This window comes from Cygnus olor, chromosome 26, assembly GCF_009769625.2.
Source record: "Cygnus olor isolate bCygOlo1 chromosome 26, bCygOlo1.pri.v2, whole genome shotgun sequence".
Taxonomy (NCBI): Eukaryota; Metazoa; Chordata; class Aves; order Anseriformes; family Anatidae; genus Cygnus; species Cygnus olor.
In genome coordinates this window covers 562,235-583,890 of record NC_049194.1, presented here as the reverse complement: position 1 = coordinate 583,890, position 21,656 = coordinate 562,235, and the positions used below count along the sequence as shown (strand labels likewise).

The following is a 21,656-nucleotide window of genomic DNA, read 5'->3' as shown; positions in this document are numbered from 1 at the left end:
ACTCTTCGAGCTCTACCCCGACTTAATTTTTTTATTCTAGCCTGTTTTTTCCTCACAATTTTTGTCTTTTTGGGGGCTAAGCCCCCTGAATCTCAGGCGGCCGCGCGCGGTGCATGTCGGGAGGGATTAGCTAATTTACATACAGGGGCGGGGCCGGTGGCGGTCCGCCACCGTCCCAGCATGCCCTGCGCCTGGGCCGGCGGGGGGAAGATGGCGGCGGGGCGCTGAGGGGCGGCGGGGCCGTGCGGAGGAGGAAGAGGAGGAGGAGGAAGGCGGCGAGCGGCGGGGGGAGGAAGGAGGAGCGGGGGCCGAGGTACCCGTACCGGTACCGGCGCCGCCCATGGCCGCGGAGCCGGCCCGGGAGCCGCCTCCCCGCCGGGCCTGCTCGGGGCCGCGCCGAGGCAGCAGCGGGCGCTGACCGCCGGGGCCGGGCCCTCAGCGGGGGGCGCCCCTCGCCCCCCCCCACCCCCCCCCGGGCCGCGATGTCCGAGAACAACCAGCCCCACGCCGCGCACCAGCACCCGGCCACCCACGGCGGGGCCGCCGGGGGGAACGGGCGCGGCGTGCGGAACCCCAACGGCAACCAGAACCCGCTGATCAACGTGCGCGACCGCCTCTTCCACGCGCTCTTCTTCAAGATGGCAGTGACCTACGCCCGGCTCTTCCCGCCCGCCTTCCGACGCGTCTTCGAGTTCTTCGTCCTGCTCAAGGTGAGGGGCTCGGCGGGGGCCCGCCTCACCGGCACTGCAAACCCCGCTTCTGCCCCAGCCGGCTTATAAACGCATCAAACCCCGGTTCTGCCCCGTCTCCGGAGGTGCCTGGGCCGTCCAAGCCCGGCTGGCGCAGGCCCCTCGTTTGAGCGAGGCGTGAGGAGCTGTAGCGACGCTCGGCGGTGCCCTGGCCGTCAGAGCTCTGCTGCGAGCCCTGGAAGTGCAGAGGGAATCGCTGATCCGCTCGATAGGCGAGGGTGGGACAGAGGCGGTGGTGTGGGTGTGGAAGGCTTCTTGGTGGTTCCAGGGGGTCGGTCCTTAGGACGGGTTGCACACACAAGATGCGAGGCTGGTAGCGTGTTGTTGAATCTTGTCTCTTCTAGAAGCGAGCAGCGCACAGCCCCAGCTTGTCACTATTTCTTTTTGGTAGTCAACACTCTCGGTTGTTCCGGGACAGCATCAAACTCCTGCTAAACCGGATAAAAGCCTGCCTGTGGTCTTGTTGATGTGGGTGCAGCTCTGGAGACCTTGCACGTAAATGGGGTGCTGAAGCTGAATTCCTCTGGGGTCTGGAAGTTGGGTCCTTCCCCTTGGGAATCAAGCAGTGACAGGCAAAATGGCCTAATGCTGTCTGGGTGGGAGACAGCCCTTGGGCTAAATACCCCCTGGGGCTGCCAAGGCTCGTCTCACCAGCACCCACTGGAAATCAAGGGTGAGGGGCAGAGGGGAGGAGAGGTAGCTAGGGAAGAACAGCACATCTGCTGTGGGTTTCTAAAATCTGGCCATTTAACACAAGAAAACATTTGGGATGCTGTGTCTCATACTGCACGTAGGCGTCTTCTCCCTGCCCAAGAGCCATTCAGGTTTTTAACCTCTCTCTCCTTTCTCCCCCCGTTGTGTGACTGCATTCAGGCGGACGGGGAGAGCGGAGCTGGTGCCAGTGGCCAGGCTGGCAGGTGGAGCGAGCGGTCCAGCTGGTAGCAGTTCCTGCTCAGAGCACACCTGAGGAAATAAAAATACTCACAGGGCACCTGCAGAGAGCACTGCCTGCCCCCTCGGGGTCAGAAGCCAGCCCGGCTTTCAGCCTGCTCTCGGCTCCGCGCAGGGAGCGGCAGCGGGAGGCAGGCAGAGGGGAATTCCTGACGCTGCTCCTGGTTTGGCGGCCTCACCGCCGTTCTTCCTGCACCGAGGGAGCTGTTTGGGATTTACCTTCCCTGGCGTCTTCCTGCGCAGCTCCCCTGCAGATGTGACGTTTACCAGTCTGTTTATTCACAGCAAATAGGTCAGGACCGATGGGTAGCAGGGACAGCTCGTTTAATCGAGAGCGAGCGCCTTGATGCGGTTGGAGTGAGCGCACGAAACACTCCCGTGCTGCTTCCTGTGCCCCTGCTCCTTGGAGCTTTGGGCCGTGAACTTCTGACGGCGTTGGGTAACGTCGTGCTGGATTTATCAGCTTCGCTGCAGGGAGGGAGTTCTATTAGCTCGCTTTGTTTTGCTGTGACCCACGGCTGTTCCGTGGGTTGAAAAGCATCTTCCGAGTAGCAACGGCGTGCTTCAGCCTGAAAGGCCTCTCTGATGGGTGACAAACTGTCTGAACTTTGGGCTGGACACGTACTCTCAAAGCAAGCCATTTTATTTTAATAACGCTACTCTTGCAGTATTGGATGATGCTTTGGGGCTTTATTTCTTCTGGTGTGATAAGCAAGAATTTCCTGTCTGGTTGCGTGGAAGAGGCTCCGGCAGAGACTTGTTTAAAACTCTTTCGAGACATTACAACGTTGGTAAGACAGAAAACCAGCTAATTGCTGGGAATCAGCACAGAGTGTGTTGAATTAGTGGACAGGAGCCCTCTGTAGCTTTAAACGTGATACGGGAACTGAGAGGTGCCTGCTGGGGATCGCTGACTTTGGCTGATAAATAGGGGCCGAGCTGGAGGGAGCAGGCCCAGGCTGCCTTACAGTAAGTCTGTCGTGTGTCGAGGGTCCAGAGCCCGCGGCAGTCCCGAACACATTCTCCTGGCACGTTCTCAACTTTCAGAGCCTGATGCTTCTGCCCCGGGTTTTGTGTTGTCCTGATCTCGCAGCTGATTGTCTTTTCTTGTGAAATCGGGCAGCCTTCCCCGTGCTTCAACAGGAAATGTTCAACAGGAAGGATTTTGTGCGGAGAGGGGAATGGTCGAAAGCCAGAGAAGGGCGTGGCTGGTTGAAACCCACGGTTACATTTCTGTTTTTCAGCATCGGTTGGGACCTTGGCACGCGTTAGCTCCGTTCGGTTGGCTTGCCCGCCGTGCGGTCGTTCTGGGACTGGGTTTGGTTCCCAGGACCTTACGTGGGGCCGGGGCTGGGGCCGCGAGCCGCGCCTGCCAGCAGGATGCGTGCGCTTCGTGCAGGTGTCGGTGGCAGGGCCCCGACCCCGTGAGCAGGCAGGGATGGGTCTTGCGTTTGGTCGGTTTGTTGGTGCCGCGGTGCTGAAACCGCGGCTCTGTTGTGCTGGAGGCTGCGTGAGCCCAGGTAATCGGCAGGTAGTCCTCTGCAGGGCTTAGCCTTTATTTGCGATTCAGAAGTGCTTCTTTCCCTGCTGTGCTCAACATCTGGCCTGACCGAGCGGAGATTAAACGCAGATTTGTCTTAACGTCTTCTAATCTTTCTGCGAGAGCTTCAGTAGCCTTTCCTCACGGCTGCGTTGAGTTAGCAGCAGATCAAAGAAAGTCTCGGGTTTAGTAAAGCGAGCTGTGGGTTGGCCAAGTTTCGTCAAGACAGTGCTTTGGCTCTTTGAAATGAGAGAGAGTTCAGTAGTAAGCCGTGTGGGGTCCGATCCGTACCCACCCGCAGTGCCCCTGGAGCTCGGGAGGAAGCACTTTGTCCCGGTACGCGCAGAGGCGAGGCAGTGGGCGCCGTGCGCGTGGTTTTGTAAGAGTCAGCGCTTCGTGACCCGAGAGCGCGCATACTCACGCTGCCGACATGCCCCTTGGGTGGCAGCCAGCTAGCGCAGACCCACAGCACAGTTGCAGTAGCAGAGAAGTTTTGGTCAAAGGCACCTTGGAAACTCTGGTTCCCAGGAACAGCTTTAGGCCTCTCCCAGTGCTTACCTTGGAGAGGGAAGGGCTCAGCGGGTTAAAGAGGCTTCAGAAGGACAGGAAGCACAGAGAGGGTTTTGTCACTTGTCCGTGGGGCTGGAAAAGTCGCCTGATTCTAGGCTGCCTTGTTCTTTGTTGCGAAGACCACCGGGGTTGGAAAGCATAAAAGCTCTTGTCCACTTGCAAATCCAGGGTCTTTATGGGCAAAGAAGAGACGATCAAAACTGGGGAGCCTGCAAACAGGCAGCGCTGGGTCGGGCTAATGGTGTCTGCTTTGTTTCTTGCCCTGTACAGGCTCTCTTCGTGCTCTTCATCCTGGCTTACATCCACATCGCCTTCTCCCGCTCACCCATCAACTGCTTGGAGCACGTGCGAGATAAATGGCCGCGCGATGGCATCTTGCGGGTGGAAATACAGCGCAACTCGAGCCGGGCCCCCATCTTCCTGCAGTTCTGCGGTGCTGAGAAGTTCCCAGGAATGGTGGCTGAGCCCACAGCTGAGGAAGAGGAGGAAGAAGAGGAGGAAATGACTGTGGATATGTTTGAAAACAGCTCTGTCAAGGTAAAGACGCGTTCCCTGTGTACGCGGGGGGAGGTGAGTGTTGGTTTGGGGACAGTTTGTTAATGCAGTCTTTGTGAGTATGCCGTGGTCCCTCTGTGTTCCCTCAGTCACTTGGCACAGGGCGTGTTCCCTTGGCTTTTCCTGTACGTCCCAGTTAGCCTCTCCTGTTTTAAGACAGAAACGAAAGCCTGCGAAGCCGGGCTCTCCTGGCTTCTGTCTGGTGGTTGAGGCTGTCGCTGGGGCACGGGGGGAGCACAGAAGGCTGGAGCTGAAGTGACTGCTAACGTGACTTGCCCTGCCACGCTTTTCCAACAGTTTGAGCTGGATATCGAGCCCAAGGTGTTCCTCAAGCCGTCCCGGATGAGCAGCACCGAGGCGCTGGGCCACAACGAAAGCCAGGAGTTCTCGTTTAGTGAAGCAGCCACTAAAGGTATGCAGCCTCTGCGGGAGACTGTGTCCGAGTTTGAGATGCTAGCCAGAGCAGGTAAAGACAACTTCTGCTGCTATCTGTGCTCCCCCCTTCCCCTGCACCCCTGCACCTTCCCTGCGCATCTCATCCTGGCTTTTCTGGGGCTGTGCACAGTAGCCTTAAACGTCCCCAGGCTATCCCCGACGCTTTCACCTGTGGTTACCCGTGTCCCTGCTAACAACAGACCTACAGCAACGTCTTTCCTTTGGCTGGGGGGAGCTGGGAGTTGGGCGGGTGCATCTGGGTGACAAGGTTTGCTGAAGCCTTTTGGTCTGGCATCGTGTTTCTGCAGCGATCGGTGCCAGATAGCTCAGATGAATGTGAACCTCCCTCTTCTGAGCATTCTGCGTTTACTGTCCTCTGGAGACCCGCAGGGATCCAACTGACGGTGCACATTCCTCGCTGCATTAACAGGATTTGGGCTGTATTTTGGGGCCCTGACTCAACACCAGTACCTGGAAGAGCAAACTAATCTGGAAAGCCACCAAGCAGGTTTCAGTAGGTTGCGAGATACAGCCTTGCTGTTCTGCGTCGTTCAGAACATCGCTGAGGACATCGTCCTGCTTCCTCCCTCCCCTGTTTCGGCGTGACTTGAGCTGCTAATGTTTCCTAAACGCTAGAGGGAGATTCAGTGGCTTTGTTTGGTTTAAAATGGAATTCCAGTGTTAGAAAACTTCTGTTAGGGGACAAAATCTGTTTAAAAAAAAAAAAGAAACTGTTAAAAGAGAAATATGACATCTGGATTCTCATTTGCCTTTTTCTCCTGCACTCTTGCCCTGGGAATACTGGAATCCTTTGCTCTTCAGCAGTACTGGGTGTTCTAGCAGTGGAGGATTGTGAGGCTGGACGTGGCAATAGCACCGTTCCCTTGGTCTTGCAGAGTTTTGCTTGATGCTGATCCAGAACTAATTAGTCCTGTGTTTAAGGTGATTAAGTCTCCTAAGGCTGGAGAACATGTAAATATTTTGGGTGCAATACCTTCATTAACAGTTGCTTAAGTTCTGTAAGAGCCCTGTTGTACAGCGCCGCGTGCACCGACGGGCTGTGCCTTGCTGTGCTGAATGCCCAGTGGGAAACGATCCAGCGACATGGTAGGAGAGAGAATCGTGCCCCTCGTTAATGTAGTTACAAAACTCATCTTTTCAAATGGGTCCTAAAGCCACGAGTGCCTGTCTGCAGTGTATTTCCAGCTTTTCTGTTCTGTAAGTACACCAAGTTCAACATTTAGACAGAATGTATTGCCATGGAAAAATGCTGTGTGATACCAAGGGAGTAATTCTTTTGTTGGTACTTCAACACTCCGTTTTCATTTGAACTTAAAACTGTTTTTTAATGAAAACTGAAACTGAGACAAAGGCACCAGCCTGCATTTGCTGCCCAAGAAATTGAATCTCTCTCCTAGACAATCAGGGAAGTTGATCGGGCACTTCTGTCAGTGATGTGTCAGCCTCAGTCGGGTGAGGCAGGCACGCTTCTTTCATTGTTGTATCCTATTAAACGTTTTTGGTGGTGGTGTTTCAGACACCTGACAGCTGCCTCTCCTCGCCTCTCGCGAGATACGCTGTGACAGTTCAAAAGATCGGGGATTAAATTGCTTGGCTCCTACTTAGCAGGAGGCTTTGTCATCTCAGAAATGAGGTAGCAAAAAGCATTAATTTGTAACTGTCCTTAAAAAAAAATAAATCAAAAAACTTCAGACGCCGAAGGCTTTTTTTAATCTGTAGTCGTTCCTGCCTTTAGTTTTTGAGATTTGTAATTGCAGCAGTGACCTCTACCTCTGTATCCAGAGAAGTGCAGTGCCAGTCGTCCTTGCCCTGTTTGCTTGGTGCTCAGCAGCTGCAAAGTCTACTTCCCCGCTGTTTCCTGAGCAGCGAAGAAGGCAGAAAGTGAATGGAGCAAAAATGAGCGGTGTCGGGCATGCCATGGGCAGATTCTGGATGGTGCTCAACACAGCTGAAACCACTGCCTTGAAGCTTTCCCAGCAGTTTCCCATTAAGGACTAATGTCAGGGGAATGGGCTTCGGTTTCAGCAATTCATATTGATTTATTTTAAATTGGTTGAAGAAAGCCTGGAACGTGTTCGCAACCGATTCTGTTTTCAAGAACGTGGTAAAATGGGGGGAGGGAGTCCAGAGGTGCTATTTCTTCTTGGCAGCTGTCTGCAAGCCCTGCTGTTGAGTCTCCCTTCCCACCCTCTCTTGTAGTGTGGCCGCAGGAGGAGTACATCGTGGAGTACTCCTTGGAGTACGGCTTTTTGCGCCTGTCCCAGAGCACGCGCCAGCGCCTCAGCATCCCCGTCATGGTGGTGACTTTGGGTGAGTGAGGGAGCCAGCCCGCTCTGGTGCACTGGTGTGTGCGTGTTCCTGCAGATACCTGTCTGCTGGCTCTCGTTGGGAAGTCAGTCATGTCCCGTCTACTCTTCATTAGTCTTGTGGGAACTATTTATAACGGCTGGTGGCGCTCATTTTTCATGTGGGAGAGCTGCTTTATGGAGCCGGTACTGCTGTAGTAGGTGGTACCCTCCCAAGAGGAGCGCTCTGCAGTGCTGGAGCCTGTTTCTGTTCGTGAGCCTTAATGGTACATCCAGCACAGGTTTCTCACTGAGGAAGGAAAGGCCTGGTGGTACTGAGGGTGCTGTTTCAGTGCAGTCCAAGTGGACTGCTTTGTTTTGTGGTTTAGAGTCTTGAAACAACACAGCCCACGGCCCTTTGAGGCAGAGGCACTGCAGCGTGTAGCAGAGCAGCAGTGCTAGTGCCCCGCGGTGAGAGCTGTTGTGCGTGCGTCAGGGACGGTCCTGAGCAGACCTGCTCAGCACTTTCTCAGCACCCTTCTGTGCCCCTGCCAGCACCGGCAGACCGTTTTCCTGGGACAGCATTCTCTTCTGGCATTTACTCCATTCAGTTCAGAAATATGCTCTCAAACCTTCTCTTGCCTGTGACGTTAATTGATCTGTAATGAGCTGGTGGTGCAGCGATTGGACTAGATTGCGTTACTCGCTCCTGATCAAACTGAAGCACAGCTGGGCTGGAGTACTAAGCAGAGATTCCATACGGTTAATGGGCAGTTTCCATGTTAAATGGTTATTTACTGACCTGGGCTTTCCCGTTCAGCTAGACAAATTCCTTCATAAGTATCCTAGTAATTTACTGAAAAATGGTTTGCTTCTGGGCTTTCATTTCACTTGGATTTGGGGTATTTTTACCAGCTGATCAGTGTTTGTACAGTAGAATGCACTTGGATGTTTTGTACCAGCTTTGTTGGTGCCCAGAGCCGTGGGGAGGTGTTGGTGGGCTCCAGCAGCACCACGCAGAGCCCAGCTGATGGCTGAAAAGCCTCTGCGGTCCCTCTGAGCTTTTCCAGAACTAGTTTCTCTGGGCATTTACTTGGGGGTGAGCCTTTTGTTGCTAGGGATGTACTCTAAGCCCAGGAGGCAAATTCCCTTTGTGTGTGTGCCAATGAGAGTATCACAGCCCTGATGGAATTCTTAAGGCCTGATTGGCACTGGCACTTGGCCAGCGTGGCTGTGTTCGTCTGTGTGACATTTTTCCCTCCCAGTCCTGCCCAGTTTAGTTAGCTGCCAGAGGTTCCAGTGCAGACACGGGTCTGCTGGCATGTGTGTCCTTTTAAGTGATGAGAAGACCGTGCTTGCCTTCCTCCTCTGTGGTTTAAGATCTGAACAATCTGAATTCTTGTGCGTGTGTTCTGCCTAGATCCTACCAGGGATCAGTGCTTTGGGGACAGATTCAGTCGTCTGTTGCTGGATGAGTTCCTGGGTTATGACGACATCCTGATGTCAAGTGTCAAAGCCTTGGCTGAAAATGAAGAAAACAAAGGTAAGGCTCGGAGGAATCACTTTCAGCAGCTGTGCAGAGCAGGTGGTGTTTTTTCTGTGGACGCATGAATATTGTCCTCTGACTATTGATTAATCTCTGATGCAGATCGCTGCGTTACGGAGGGGTGTTATTGTCAAGGACAAAATGAAACAAATGGGAGGGGAGAGACGTCTGCAAATGTGACTTCCTTATTGCACTGCATAACAACGGGGTGCAGCCGTGCAGAGGGGTTGCCTTAGATCTCCTGCATTACGTCCTAGTTCTTGAGAAGTTTGGTCTTGGTTTGTGAGTTGGTTACATTGGGGTTGTGTGGTGGTTTTGCTTTTCTCCCCCAGGTTTCCTTCGCAACGTGGTGTCTGGAGAGCACTACCGCTTTGTCAGCATGTGGATGGCCAGGACTTCCTACCTGGCAGCCTTTGTCATCATGGTCATATTTGTAAGTTGGCAGGAGCTGGGCACTGCCTGGACTCTGAGCTCAGCTGATCAGCATGTGGGTGAGGTTTTATGTCACAGTACAGGCCTGAGCTCATAGCTGCTTCTAAAGCTAAGCCAATGGAGCATGCAGTTCGCTGTTTTTTTCCCTAATGCGGGTGTTTAGTGTCCAAAAAGTGAAACAAACAGAGGAGCGGAAATAGAATGAAATGATGGCTTTGTTGTCAAAGGGGAGATCCAGATTAGAGTCTCTTAAGTGTAATTAAATGCTCTGGCTGCCAAGACACGGGGATTGCCAAGGCAAATTTGTCCTCAGATTTTTAAGAGTGCGTCCAACTAATGTGCCAGGGCTGGTCAAGATAGAATCGAGTCTCCTGTGACTACGTGTGTGACCAGGCAATTAAAGAGCAGTATTAGACAAGACCTCAAGTGATAATTGAGCCTGTGTTCATAGTCGTAGATGACTGTCTCTCTTTGTGCCTGACGTTCCATTGATGCAGCTCCTTGTACAACAAAGTCACAGCCAGTGAGAGGAGAAATGGAGAACGCGGGGTGACCTTTGTTGGAGAGGTGCTAGGAGCTGGGAGGAGCGCAGATACAGAATGGGAGCAAACCCCAGTTCCAGTTCTGCTGCTGTTTGGTTTGGCCACTGCTCAAATATTCAAAATATTCAAATACTCAAAATCGGTCTCTTTACAAACAAATTACTTACTATTTCACTGCAGTAATGTAAAGATTAATTGCTGTTTGTGAAGTCCTAATTACTCTTTGGGAAATTGATCTGCATAGCTCTAACTAAGGAACGTGGGATATGCACAGCATTCAGTGCGGTGCTGGGAGTCCAAGCTCACCTGTCTGAGCCTCTGCGGTAGCGTGGTTTTGAAAGAAACCCTGAACCTGTGTGGCTCTAACAGCGGCCTCTGTTCTCATATTTCAGACTCTGTCCGTTTCGATGCTGTTGCGCTACTCACACCATCAGATTTTTGTCTTCATTGGTAAGGATTCACTGAGGGATTTGGGGTGTACTGGACACTGTGCAGCCCACTCCAGCACGGTGTATTGCGTCTATACCCTGGACTGTTGTGGTTCAGAAGGGTCCCGCATGTAGCTGCGCAGGAACTATATCCCCCATGGATCCCCCTGCACCATGCTTCCGAGGGCTGTTCTGTCCCTTGACAAGTATCAGGGACAGTGGGCGTGGGGCAGTGGACTTCACGACACGTTGCAGAGCTCTGAATGGGGAGTGGTGCGGGGGTGGAGGGCTCCTTGGTCCCACAATCACTTTGTGATATGGTACGTTTTCCTTCTTGCAGTTGACCTGTTACAGATGCTGGAAATGAACATGACAATTGCATTCCCTGCGGCTCCCCTACTCACTGTCATCCTGGCCCTAGTAGGTAAGGATGTGGGCTCACTTCTTGTGTATGTGCAGCAGGTCCCTCTGGGATCTGTAGGAAGTATAATTCCCTGTTCTGACCTGGCCACGGCAGGTGGTCAGCGTGTCTGCTTCTCACAAGGTGGAAGGCTCTGGAATTTGATGGCACAGTGAGCTGCGTTGTCTCTCCGAGTCCCCTGGAACGGCGGTTCATTTGGAAGTCACGTAGCCTGAACCTTTGTCCGTCTTGCACTTTAGTTCGTTTCAGATTCCCCCTTCCTGTAACCACAGTCTGTTAGCGCAGTTTGGATTTTAAACAAAGCCACCAAAATCTCTGCTGGCCAGAGCCAGCTGATCCTCTGGCCTGTGTAGTGACTGCAGCCAGCAGTGAGACTTGTTCGACCGCAGCTGTTGCTTTCAACAGAGATGAGTTTGTCCTGCTGTGTTTTTTGCTGTACAATCATACAGCCCCAGCTCTGGGAGGGATGTAGGATTTTTTCAAGCAGCCCCTTGCTGTACCTGTTTGCCCTGCAACGTGCTGACGTCAGGCACCTCTCTGTCCCGTAGGTATGGAGGCCATTATGTCGGAGTTCTTCAACGACACCACAACTGCGTTTTACATCATCCTTATCGTGTGGCTGGCTGACCAGTATGATGCTATTTGTTGCCACACCAATACGAGTAAGAGGCATTGGCTGAGGTAAGAGGAACTCATTCCCATATTGCACAAACTGACTGCATGTCCTGTTCTCTGGTGGGAGCCTTCTTTAGATCCTTTCCAGTCCTCCCAGAGAGGAGAGCTTCCACTCTTGAGAGCTGTATGTCTCCTTGGGAGCTGCCCTGCATGTCACAGGGTCCAAAGTGCAATTATTTTCCGCTTCAGCTCTCGTGCATGGAATCACCCCTACCCTTTGCCTGCCCTTTGTTTTGCTTCGTTGAAGACCTGTTCATAGTGAAGCATGAACATATTGATAGTGAACGTGCTAATTACATGTTAACGGGGGTCTGCACAGTCCTGTGCAAAAGGCACCAGCTCAGAGCAGAGTTACGATTAAAAATAAATTCTTGTTTGTCCTGTCCATTGATGTATCCTGGTATCTGCTGCCTTTCTGTGCAGGTTCTTCTATCTGTACCACTTTGCCTTCTATGCTTACCACTACCGATTCAACGGGCAGTACAGCAGCCTGGCTCTCGTCACCTCGTGGCTGTTCATCCAGGTGAGTAGCTGCCGTTTCTGCTCACGTTCCTGCAACCAGCTGCATGGGGGCACGTGCCATCGTGGTGAATTCAGTCCTGGTCCCTCAGAGGGCTCTGGCTGCCTGCAGTTTAAACTGTTCCGTTGCTGATTGCTCACGCTGGCTGCGCTGTTAAAAAGCGATGGAAATGGGCTGCAGTTCGGGCTTCATCAAACTCCATGTCAAGCAGAGTTTGAATAGCAATGTTTGTTTTTATAAGAGGTTAAAATAACCCCTGGTTTGGAAATGGAGCAGCGGGAAGAGGTGACTATCAAACAGCAGGACTTTTTGGTCTAAAGCTCAAATCCAGCCATGTGACTGACAGCAGGTTGAGTTTTGGAAGGTGTTAGGGAAGGATTTCTGGCCCATCTCTGGAAGAAGTCTCACTGAGAATCTCCCACGCAGAAGCCAAGGAGTGGGTCATGTCTGTGCACTGCAGGTATTGGCAAGACCACTCCCGAGCTGATGTCTTCAGCGTCCTGGTTCAGGCAGACCTTTTGTGTCTCTCTGGCTGTTGACCTGCCCTCTCCCTGCTGTGAGATGCAGACAGGGAACTGAAGATGGGCAGGAGATAAATGCCTTCACCCTTGTTCTCGCCCCAACAAAGGAAGGGGCGTTGCGCTCCATTACATGTCTTCAGAGCTCTTCAGCTGCTCTCTGACAGCAGCTTGCAGGAGCTGTGGTAGAAGGGATAAATCTCTGCAGAATTTCAGATAAGCTTCTGGACAGAGCAGCCAAATTCTGCAGTCACTGTCTTTACCAGGAGATGAACGAATAGTTTTGCTAGGTAAGGCTAGGCTTGCAGCCTGATGAGTGACTCCTTTCCCTTTGCCTTCTCTAGCATTCAATGATTTACTTCTTCCACCACTACGAGCTGCCGGCTATTCTCCAGCAGATCAGGATCCAGGAGATGCTGCTGCAGAACCAGCAGGTGGGCCAGGGGACGCAGACAACGCTCCAAGACAACCTCAACAACAACACTACCGCTGCCCCGGTTGAGGTGGGGAGCCGTCGGCCCCACCTGGCCGCTGGCCCTTCCGGGGAGGGCAGCGGCCCGGCGGTGCTGACCCCCAGCGAGGCCTCCAGCGTCATCGCCGCGGCCACGGCGGCGTCGGTTGGGAGCGACCTGAACTGGGTCGCTGAGACGGCCGCCATCGTCACGGAGGCCTCGTTTCTCTCCGACCTGAGCTCTACCCTGCTGGAGCCAAACGTGGTGCACGAAGCCATGGCCAACGGGAGCCCTCAGGACGCCGCCGCCTCCAGCCTGGTTGCCCGCATCAGGGTCAGCAGCGACCACCCGGAGACTGCTGTGGGCTCCATCACCATCGAAGTCACTTCGACGGCTGTGGTTGCTGCTGCAGACGTGCCCCCCGCCACAGAGGCGGCGCCCCCCAGCCTGGCGCAGGAGGACGGGGCCTCTGTCCCCAGCCCTTCCCCTCCTGAGCAGACTGAGGCCGCGCGGGGCTCAGACAGCCAAGCGAAACCTGGCAGCAAGAACTGCGCCGCAGACAGCGGCGTGGCAGAGACCCCCCCAGCCTCTGGGGAGAACACTGATCAGGACAAACGCTCGGGCCGTGCTCTGGGGGACCGGGGGGAGAGCAGCCCTTGCCCAGCACCAGCGGATAGTACAGCTAGCTCCGGGCCGTGCTCGGAGCCAGACTCGAGGAGCCTGTCTTGAGTCCCTGTTACTGTCCTTCTGGACTGCCGGGAAGGCATCTGGATTTCATTTGTTACTATTTCTCACTTCACCATCATCCTTAACCCATGAATTCCTCTTAGTGGAGGCAGAGCAGCTGGGACAGAGAAAAGGTGCTGCGGTGAACTCCCCTGGGAAAAGCGCGCGCGTGCTCGTGTACGAGAGGAGAGGCTGGCGCCTGTCGGACTGCTCGGTGCTGGCTGCTCCCTGCAGGGAGGGCGCGAGGTGTGATGGCTCCCAGCGCCTGCAGGGCACCGGGGCCTCGTCCCACCACCGCCGAGGCTGTGGGCGAGCCCCCTGGCTGCGTCCTCCCTGCCGCCAGCTCAGTGTCACAGCTCTTCCTCGCCCCCCGGCTTTGTCCCCTGAGGTTGTGTTTGCAGTCCGGGCATTGCTTGCAGACATGAGCTGATTTGTGACGAACCACGTGTGTGTGTGGCAGCTCTGGTTAGAATAGCAACCGCGTGTGAGCAGGGAGAGAGCATCTTCAGCCATGCTTGGGAGAAAACTGGTAAACTTTCCTTCTCTAGGGGAAAAGAAGCTCAACACCTTCCCCTGACACTAGAGCTGCTCCCAGCAGAGCAAAGCTGGGCAATAACCAAAGCAGAAGCTGCATTTTAGCCCTGCTTTTTTTTTTTTTCCCCCCTTGAATTTCCCTTGGTCAGTGGGTTTAGGGCGTAGAAGCTGCCATGCCCAGGTTAGAGCATCCCCCCCAGGAAGGAGGCACTTGGCTGTGCTTAGAAGCAGTGGAGAAAACCTCTCAGCCCTGGAGAAAGGCTCTGCCTTCTGCTGCTGGTGATCTCTGCAAGGCTTCCCTCATTTGGCCCCTCTTCAATGCACGTGGCCAGCATAAAGCAGGAGCTCCTGCCCCGGGCGATTAGCAGTTAATATCCTCTGGGACCTGATCCGTAGCCTCAGCCTCTGTAGAGACGGGGAGGAGGACAGCAGCCCTGGTTCCGTGCAGCTCTGCTTCTGGCACCTGCAGCTGCAGCGGGTGCGGTTTGTTCTTCAGTGCCTTGTCCCTGCGGAGCGAGCGGCTTTTCGCTGGCTGGGCTGTTGGTGCACGAGAAGGTTCAGCAACGAACCAAAACACTAAAGCTAAGAACTTTCAGCTGATCTTTTTTTTCTTTCTTTTTTTTTTTCCCTCCCTCGTTCCCCTGGCAGCAGAGGTGACGCTCGGGGCCGTGCCCCAGCCCTGTGCACACAGCGGGCTGCCTGGTGTGGCGCGCCTGGGGCCGGGGCCGGCCGCTGCCCCCAGGGTGGGTGATGGGGGGGGGGGGGGGTGTTGTGCTCCTAGGGAGAGCAGAGCCCTTGTAAAAGGGGGGGGGGGTGATGCGGGAGAGAGTCACATCTGGGGGGCTGGGAGGGGAGAAAAGCTGTGGGGGGCAGCTGCAGAGCATCCCTGGGTCTTGGCCTCGCCTCCCCACGGAGCAGTCGGCGGGTGGCCCCCTCCTGCCCCCCCCCCTTCGGTGGCTTCCACCAGTTTCCACGTCAGCACCACGAGGGCTCACAGCCCCCCCCCCCCCCCCCCCCGCATCTCCCACCCAGGTGCCCCCCCCGTTTTTGTTTCCCTGTTGTCTCAAGGAGCCCTGGGTGTTGCTCTGGGGAAGTGGAGGGGGGGGAGTCCACCAGTGACCAGCGCCAGCCCCCCCCCCCCGCAGCCGCCCTTCGGGGACGCGCCGGGCTCCACCGCGTGGGCGTGCAAGAGCAAGGAGAAATCCGCCGGCTTTCAAGGGGGGGGGGAGGGAGGGCGGGAGAGAAGCAAACCAAATCATTTGACGAATGAAGAGTAGAGTTCATTCTATTTAATTAATGTACAAAATGTGTTTGTATATAATAATAAATATTATCTCTAACAGCTGCTGTGGTGCTGCCCCGGTGTCCTGCTAGCACGGTGCCGGGTTCCTGCTGGAAGGTGACGCGTGAGCAGCCCCGGTCCTGGCTGTGGGCTCAGCACCGCAACCCCTCGGTGCCTCGCACGCTGCTGGGGGGGGGGGGGGGGGGGGGCAGGGAGGCCCTGCTTGCCCGGCAGGGCTGAGGCTGAGCCCCCGGCCCCGCATTCACCAGCAGTGGGAGCGGGAAGGCTGCGGGGAAGGAAGCCGTGCCTGTGGGCCCCCCCCCCCCCCCCCCCCCCCAAAAATCCTTCCACAGCCCCCCCCCTCCCCCCCCGTCCCTCGCTTTTGGGCCCAGTTACTTCATCTCCTCTGCTGCCTCGGAGGGAGGGGAGCGGGCTGAGGAAGGGGCCCGCACCGGTGCCACCCGTTCCCCGCCCAGGGACTGCTGCTGGGGCTGGGGCTCAGCCCGGCTTCGGCTCCCGCCTGCCGCCCCTGGGGCTGCTTCGTGCTCCTGCTCCGGGGCTCTCCGGCAGCCCCAGGCACTGCTCTCCTGCGGCGGGGCCGGCGCCTGCCTGTGGAGCAAGGAGAGCCGTCAGCCTCGCCCTGAGCCCGCTGCCTTCAGGATGCTGCTGGGAGGGGAAAGCCAGGCTTCTTCGGCTTCGTCTCTATTTGCAGATTACGAAGTGATCCTGAAGGCTGACAAGCAGCTGCCCGGCTGTTCAGCTGGGTCGTGCAGGGGTTTCTCACCACATCTTAACCCTCTACTTTCCCCAAAATTAAAGCCCCCCCCCAAATCTTAGGCTGCTGGCTCTAGTGTAAAACCTTGCTATTCAAAGAGAGGGGAGGAGAGGCACGAACTCCCCAGGCTCCATCCCCTGGTCCTTGCTCTCCGAGGGGCGCAGCATTGCGCGGGACCCTCCCCAGGCCAGCCCTGTGCAGAGGAGCCAAGCCCAAGGCTGGGGTGCAGAGCACGTGAAGCCCCGGCTGCGTTTTTGGGGTGCCACAGGCGCACCCTGTCCCCCACCGCACTCACCTCTCCTCCTGGGGCTGCTCCGAGGCCGGTGCCCGGCTGCTCCTGGCCGTGCCCATGGCAGCCACGAGCTCGCTCCTCCTCACCAGGGCCGCGCGCAGCTGCTCCCGCATCGCCTCGATCTTCTCCTCCAGCTCCCGCAGCTCGGCCCCAGCGCCCTGCACCGGCCCGTTCCCCCGGGGCCCCGGGGTCCCCTCGCCCTCGGGGGTGGCCGCATCCAGCTGGAAGCGCACCCGGCGCCCCTCCTGCCGCAGCCTGGGCCAGGGCTGCACCCCGGGGCTCTGCTGGGGGTCGCACCTTGGGGGGGGAGAAGGGTCGAGGTGGGGGCTGCAGCGGGGATCCCTCTGGCATCCCGGGGCTGGAGGGTGCCCGTGGGGAGGATGAGAGCAGGGCAGGCGCCCATCCCGGGCCCTACCTCTGCGCCAAGCTCAGCTTCTGGCCTTTCTGCTCCTCCACGCCCGTGTTCAGAGCCCGGTGGATTTTCTGTGGGGCACAAGGGAGGAGTGAGGGCCCCCGGGGAGACGGACCCAGGCTGGGGGAAGGTGGAGGCCGTGAGAGGGAGGAAGGACAGTGGCGGGGCCGGGCTCCTCCTCACCCCACCTGGCTGGTGTGCAGCCAGTAGTTGAATTTCTTCTTCCGCTTGATGCGGGGCAGGACGAGGCGGTAGAAGACATGCTCGCCCAGCGAGGTGAGCAGGGAGCCGCTGAGCCCGATGCAGAGCAGCACGAAGAGCCCCGAGAAGTGGTAGATGCCCATCTGCAGGGTCTGCGAGGAGAGGGGGGTGTTGGCAGGGTGCTGGGGGGGCACCCGCAGAGCCCCCGCGCCCAGGGCCCGGCCGCCCGCACCTCGGTGACGGCGAAGACGCGCTTGCCGCAGGGCACCATCTTGTACCACTTGTCGTGCAGGAGGTCGATGAAGCCGGCCGACTTGTAGCGGCTGATGAACTCGGAGAGGTTGGAGGTCAGCGGCGAGTTCTGCGGGAGGCCGATGCCGTAGCCTGGCCCCGGGGTGGGGGGGAAGAGAGCAGCAATGCTGGGACCAGGGGGGCAATGGCCAGGCACAGCCCCCAGCACCCACCACTGAGGGTCCCCCCCCCCCCGCCATGTGGCCAGAGCCCCCCCCAAGAGCCCCGGTGTGCCCCCCCGCTTCCCCCACCTTCGATGGCGAAGGGCTTGCCCACGGTGAGCAGTTTGCAGTCGGAGTCAATGGAGACCTCATAGTCCAGCAGGGACTTGTCCATGATGAAGGCGTTGAGCTTGGGGGGCTCCGTTCTGCGCCAATGCAGGGCGGGGGGGGCTCAGGGACGGGGCTGCCCCCCCCAGCATGACACCCTCAGGGGGCGTGCAGGGGAGGGGGTAACCGGAGGGGCCCGCAACGCCCCCCCGACCCTCACTTGAGCATGGTGACGCCAGTGGGGGTGGTGGGGACGTTGTAGCGCCGCATGTACTCGTGCATCTCGGGGAAGCTCTTCTTGATGTACTCCTCAGCGCTGCTCTCCCACACCGTGCCGAAGCGGAAGCCCTGCGAGGGGTGATGCAGCTGGAAGGAGGCACCGCAGCATCAGTACCCCCAGCCCGGGGGGAACAGAGCCCCCTCCCTTCCCCAAGCACATCCCCAAGCCCACCCAGCGGCGCGCTCCCACCTTGGGGTCATGGATGCCCGAGAGCTCCTCAAAGGTCTTCTCCCCCACCATGACGGCCGCCAGGTTGGCCGTGTAGCTGGAGAGCACCAGGAGGCAGAAGATGGCCCAGAGGTTCATGAGGAAGCGGCCGGTGCAGCACTTGGGCGTCTTGCTGGAGACGGTGCGCCCAAAGAGGATGGCGTAGCAGAGGTTGAGGGCTGAGGAGTAGGAGAAGATCTTCATGCGGTTGCGGCCATGGGGGGTCATGCCGTAGGGGCTCTTCCACTCGTAAAGGGTGAGGAAGAGTGCGGTCATGTGCAGGGCCACGAAGATGCCCACCCACATGGTCCAGTGCAAGGGCCACATGAAGGCCCCGATAGGCGACGCTGTGTCCTTGGTCCTCACCAGGATGCCCAGGCTCGTGGAGAAGAAGGGGCTGGTGAAGTCGATGACTTTGCTCCGCGCCGAGTTGATGCTGAAGGAGGTGACGGCCATGTGGGCTGTGCCGCTGAGCAGGTCCCCCACCAGCCCCGTCCAGCGCCCATTCTTCCAGGCCCCGTATTTCCCATCGCCCACGATGTAGAGCTCGAAGTCGAAGGACACGTCCTCGGCCAGCTTCTCCAGCAGGTCGATGCAGTACCCGTAGCAGCACTTTTTGTACTCCCGCGGCACCGAGCCGTTCCCAGCACCGAGCTCCTCGAAGAGGGCATCCAGCACGGCTGAGTCGTTGGTGCCGGGGTCCAGGCAGAGCTGCCCGGCCGGGCAGCTCCCGTCCTCGTCCACCTCCCGCGTGAAGACGAAGGGATGCTCCACCAGCGTCACCACCCGCAGCTTCGCGCGGGCGCCGCCAGCCCCCTCGGCCAAGCTCTTGCGCTGGAGGTGGCTCTGCCAGGCACCCTCCTCCAGCTCCAGCTTGCCGTGCCGCCAGGCGCCCATCGTCACCCACGTCGGCTGCCCCAGCGAGTCCCGCAGCAGGCTCCAGACGCGGTACTGGTGCTCTGTGTGCACCCGCGTCCCGTTCTGCACCTGCACGTGTCCCGTCCGGCCGTGGAAGGACGTGTTGGACATGAACCTGGGGGGGGCAGAGGGGGTTACGGCTCAGGCGCAGCGGGGTCCTGCTCCGGGGAGGGGAGGTGAAGGACGGGGCTTGTGGCTGGGAGCGTGAGGTGCCCAGCTCAGCACAGAGGAGGAGCAGGATCTGGCCCTGCTGCCTCTGCCCTGCAGCTCGCTGTGCTAGCAGGGCCAAGCGCTATTAATATTTATACAGCACCAGAGCTCGGGCAGCGTGAGGGAGATCTAAAGTGACGCAGCCCCCTCGTGCAGCCGCACAGAGCCTGTCCTGGGGGGGGGGGGGCATGCACTGAGCCCCAGAGCAGTGGCTGCACCGGCTGTGGCCAGGTCACCCCCCCACCGTGCCCCAAAACCACCACAGAGGAGCAGGGAGGGGGCAAGCACCCCCCCCCAGCACCATCCTTACCTGGAGAGGAAGCGCCCCGAGGACTCAGCGCCCTCCCTGAGCCTGTCGTCACAATTCACCGTGGTGGGGACGAGCGCGAGGTCAGGACGGACGGCGGCGGCGCTGTCGATGGCGCGGGACACCAGCTCCACCGCATCCTGCACGAACGGCTCCAGCGGGGGCCGGCCCACCTCCCCGAAGGCCAGCAGCCCCAGGGGCAGCCCCTCAGTCTGCAGCTCGCCAGCGCGGAGCGGGGAGCCCAGAATCCAGTGGAACTCCTGCAGCAGCAGCCCCGACTGTTCGACCACCCTGAAGAGCAGCCGGGCGCGCCGCAGGTCGCAGCCCAGCACCAGCACGGGGCTGGAGAGAGCCTTGAGGCGCTCCCCGCGCTGCCGGAGGTAGCGGGAGGCCCTGGACTCATCCAGGTAGCCGAGGTCCAGCACGGCGCGGAGGAGGAGCTGGGTGCGGCGGGCCCAGAGGCCGAGGAAGCCGGAGACGTCCCAGGGGTGGCAGAGCACCAGGCTGGTCTCGTGCCATTCGTTGGCCTGCAGGATGCTCGCCAGCACCTCCACCAGCGTCTCCAGCGAGCTCTGCCGGTCCATGTGGAAGTGGAAGGGGCTCTGCCGGCACACAGGGGTGGTGGCTGTCCCCAACCCTGCTGCTGACCCTGGGGACAGCCCAGGGCATCTCCAGCCCTCGGCTCAGCACCATCCCTCCCACCCTGGGACCACCCCACTCCTGGCCCTGCTCTCTCCAGCACCAGCGTGGATCCGAGCGATGGTTCCCCCCTGCCCATGCAGCTCCAGCCATGCACCCGAGGGCGTGCAAAGCCCAGGAAACCAGAGGGTTGCCCAGGGAGGAGACCCCGCTCTGAGCCAGCCCCGGTCCCCCCGCTACCACCTGAGCCGGGGGTCGTGCATCTGCCCTGCTCCCAGCAGCACGCAGCCGGCCCCAGCCCCAAGCAGGAGCTACAAGGACGCAGCAGGCGTGGAGGGCGGCGCAGCCTGCGCGTGTCCCTGCGGGAGGCTGGGGGACAGGCTGCCGCCGTGCTCTTGCTGCCTGCCAAGAAACGGAGTCACCTTCCTGGTGACTGAGCGGAGGCTGGCGGCTGAGCCCAGCTCGGGCGAAGGAGCCCAAATGCTCCAGAGAGTGCAAGGCGGTCAGACAACACAGCCCCGCGTGGCGAGGGTCTGGCCCCAGAGGGGACTGGCCGAGGGAAGGGAGAGGGACAAATCCAGCCCCAGGACCGCAGTGCTGGGGACAGGTCTCTGCTTGGCAGTGCTTAGGCTGTGAATCACGGCACAGGTGAGTGTGGCCATTGCACCTGGGCCAGTGGGGCCAAACTGGGTGGCACAGGAGACTCCAGGCACGTCCCCAGGGCCCTTCTGGGGCTGGGCCAGGGTTGGGATAGGGGATGGGGGAGCACGGGGCTGCGAGCGGAGCTGCCTTGAACTGGGAACTGGGATTGGGTTGGGACGGAGCTGGGATGGGGGCTGGGATGAAGGTGGGAGAGAGCCAGGATGGGGGCTGGAATAGAGGCAGAATGGGGCCAGAATGGTGCCCAGGAGGGGACTGGGATGATGCTGAAATGGGGCCAGGCTTGAGCCAGGATGGAGCTCGGGATGGCGCCTAGACAGGGACTGGAACAGCAGCAGGATGAGGATGGGACGGGGCGCAGGATGAAGCTGGGATAGAGCCCCCGCCCCCGGGACGGGGCCGGGACGGAGCTGGGATGGGGACGAGATGGGAGCCGAGGGGGAGCTGGGATGGGGGCAGAGACTGGGGCCGGGATGGAGCAGGGATGCAGCGAGGACGGGGCGGCCACGACAGAACCGCGATGGGGGCAGGACAGGAGCCGGGACAGGAGCCGGGGGTAAGAGCGAGGCTCTTACCTGCGGGCGGAAGGGCAGCGGGCCGCGGGTGTCGAGGACGCTGACGAAGGGGACCCGCAGGGCGGCGGCGAGGAAGTCGAGCTGGAGCAGCTCGCGGCGGGAGCGGGGCACGGCCAGGACGGCGGCCACCCCGCGCCCCCCCAGCGCCCCGCAGAGCCACCGCGCCAGCGAGCCGGGGTCCCGCGCCGCCGGGGCGCCCGCCACCAGCTCCAGGCTGCGGTTGGGGGGCAGCGCCGCCCCCCCCGGCCCCCCCCGGCCCCGCGGCGGCCCCGGCCAAGGCGGCGCGGACGCGGCCGGGGGCTGCGGGAGGCAGCAGCGCTCCCAGGCGCACGGCGGGGCCGGCGCGGGCCGGGACGCGGCAGGGCTGCGGGTGCCCCCCCGCCGCCCCCAGCGCGGCCGCCAGCAGCCAGAGCGCCCCCAGCCCCGCCATGGGCACCC

General features: G+C 59.0%; 2 protein-coding genes across 3 annotated transcripts; one reads left to right on the top strand and one right to left on the bottom strand.

Annotated features, from left to right (window-relative positions):
• The first annotated feature begins 446 nt into the window (after nucleotides 1–446).
• On the top strand, nucleotides 447–14,486 carry TMEM259 (transmembrane protein 259). 2 transcript variants are annotated; one of them, XM_040537671.1, is made up of 11 exons: nucleotides 447–710; nucleotides 4,081–4,347; nucleotides 4,663–4,777; nucleotides 7,021–7,131; nucleotides 8,527–8,649; nucleotides 8,985–9,085; nucleotides 10,019–10,076; nucleotides 10,395–10,478; nucleotides 11,024–11,156; nucleotides 11,574–11,673; nucleotides 12,533–14,486. In XM_040537671.1, the coding sequence occupies exons 1-11, from the start codon at nucleotides 483–485 to the stop codon at nucleotides 13,367–13,369; spliced, it is 2,157 nt and encodes a 718-aa protein (XP_040393605.1). In that variant the 5' UTR covers nucleotides 447–482; the 3' UTR covers nucleotides 13,370–14,486. The 2 variants fall into 2 exon arrangements, with proteins under 2 accessions (XP_040393605.1, XP_040393604.1); XM_040537670.1 differs by having other exon boundaries at nucleotides 4,663–4,831.
• Nucleotides 14,487–15,464: 978 nt separating this feature from the next.
• GRIN3B (glutamate ionotropic receptor NMDA type subunit 3B) lies at nucleotides 15,465–21,648 on the bottom strand. The gene is given in 11 exon segments (XM_040537666.1): nucleotides 15,465–15,791; nucleotides 16,253–16,546; nucleotides 16,665–16,732; nucleotides 16,850–17,014; nucleotides 17,095–17,246; nucleotides 17,405–17,520; nucleotides 17,643–17,788; nucleotides 17,892–18,942; nucleotides 19,348–19,946; nucleotides 21,219–21,470; nucleotides 21,472–21,648. Coding segments are annotated over 11 exon segments (3,237 nt in total). The 3' UTR covers nucleotides 15,465–15,574.
• Nucleotides 21,649–21,656: the final 8 nt, after the last annotated feature.

Excerpts from the sequence above, each read along its gene's own strand:
- TMEM259 (XM_040537670.1), top strand. The coding sequence starts at position 483 with ATGTCCGAGAACAACCAGCCCCACGCCGCGCACCAGCACCCGGCCACC. Across the intron at positions 711-4,080 it reads AGTTCTTCGTCCTGCTCAAG|GCTCTCTTCGTGCTCTTCAT; the intron begins GTGAGGGGCTCG and ends TGCCCTGTACAG. Across the intron at positions 9,086-10,018 it reads TTGTCATCATGGTCATATTT|ACTCTGTCCGTTTCGATGCT; the intron begins GTAAGTTGGCAG and ends CTCATATTTCAG.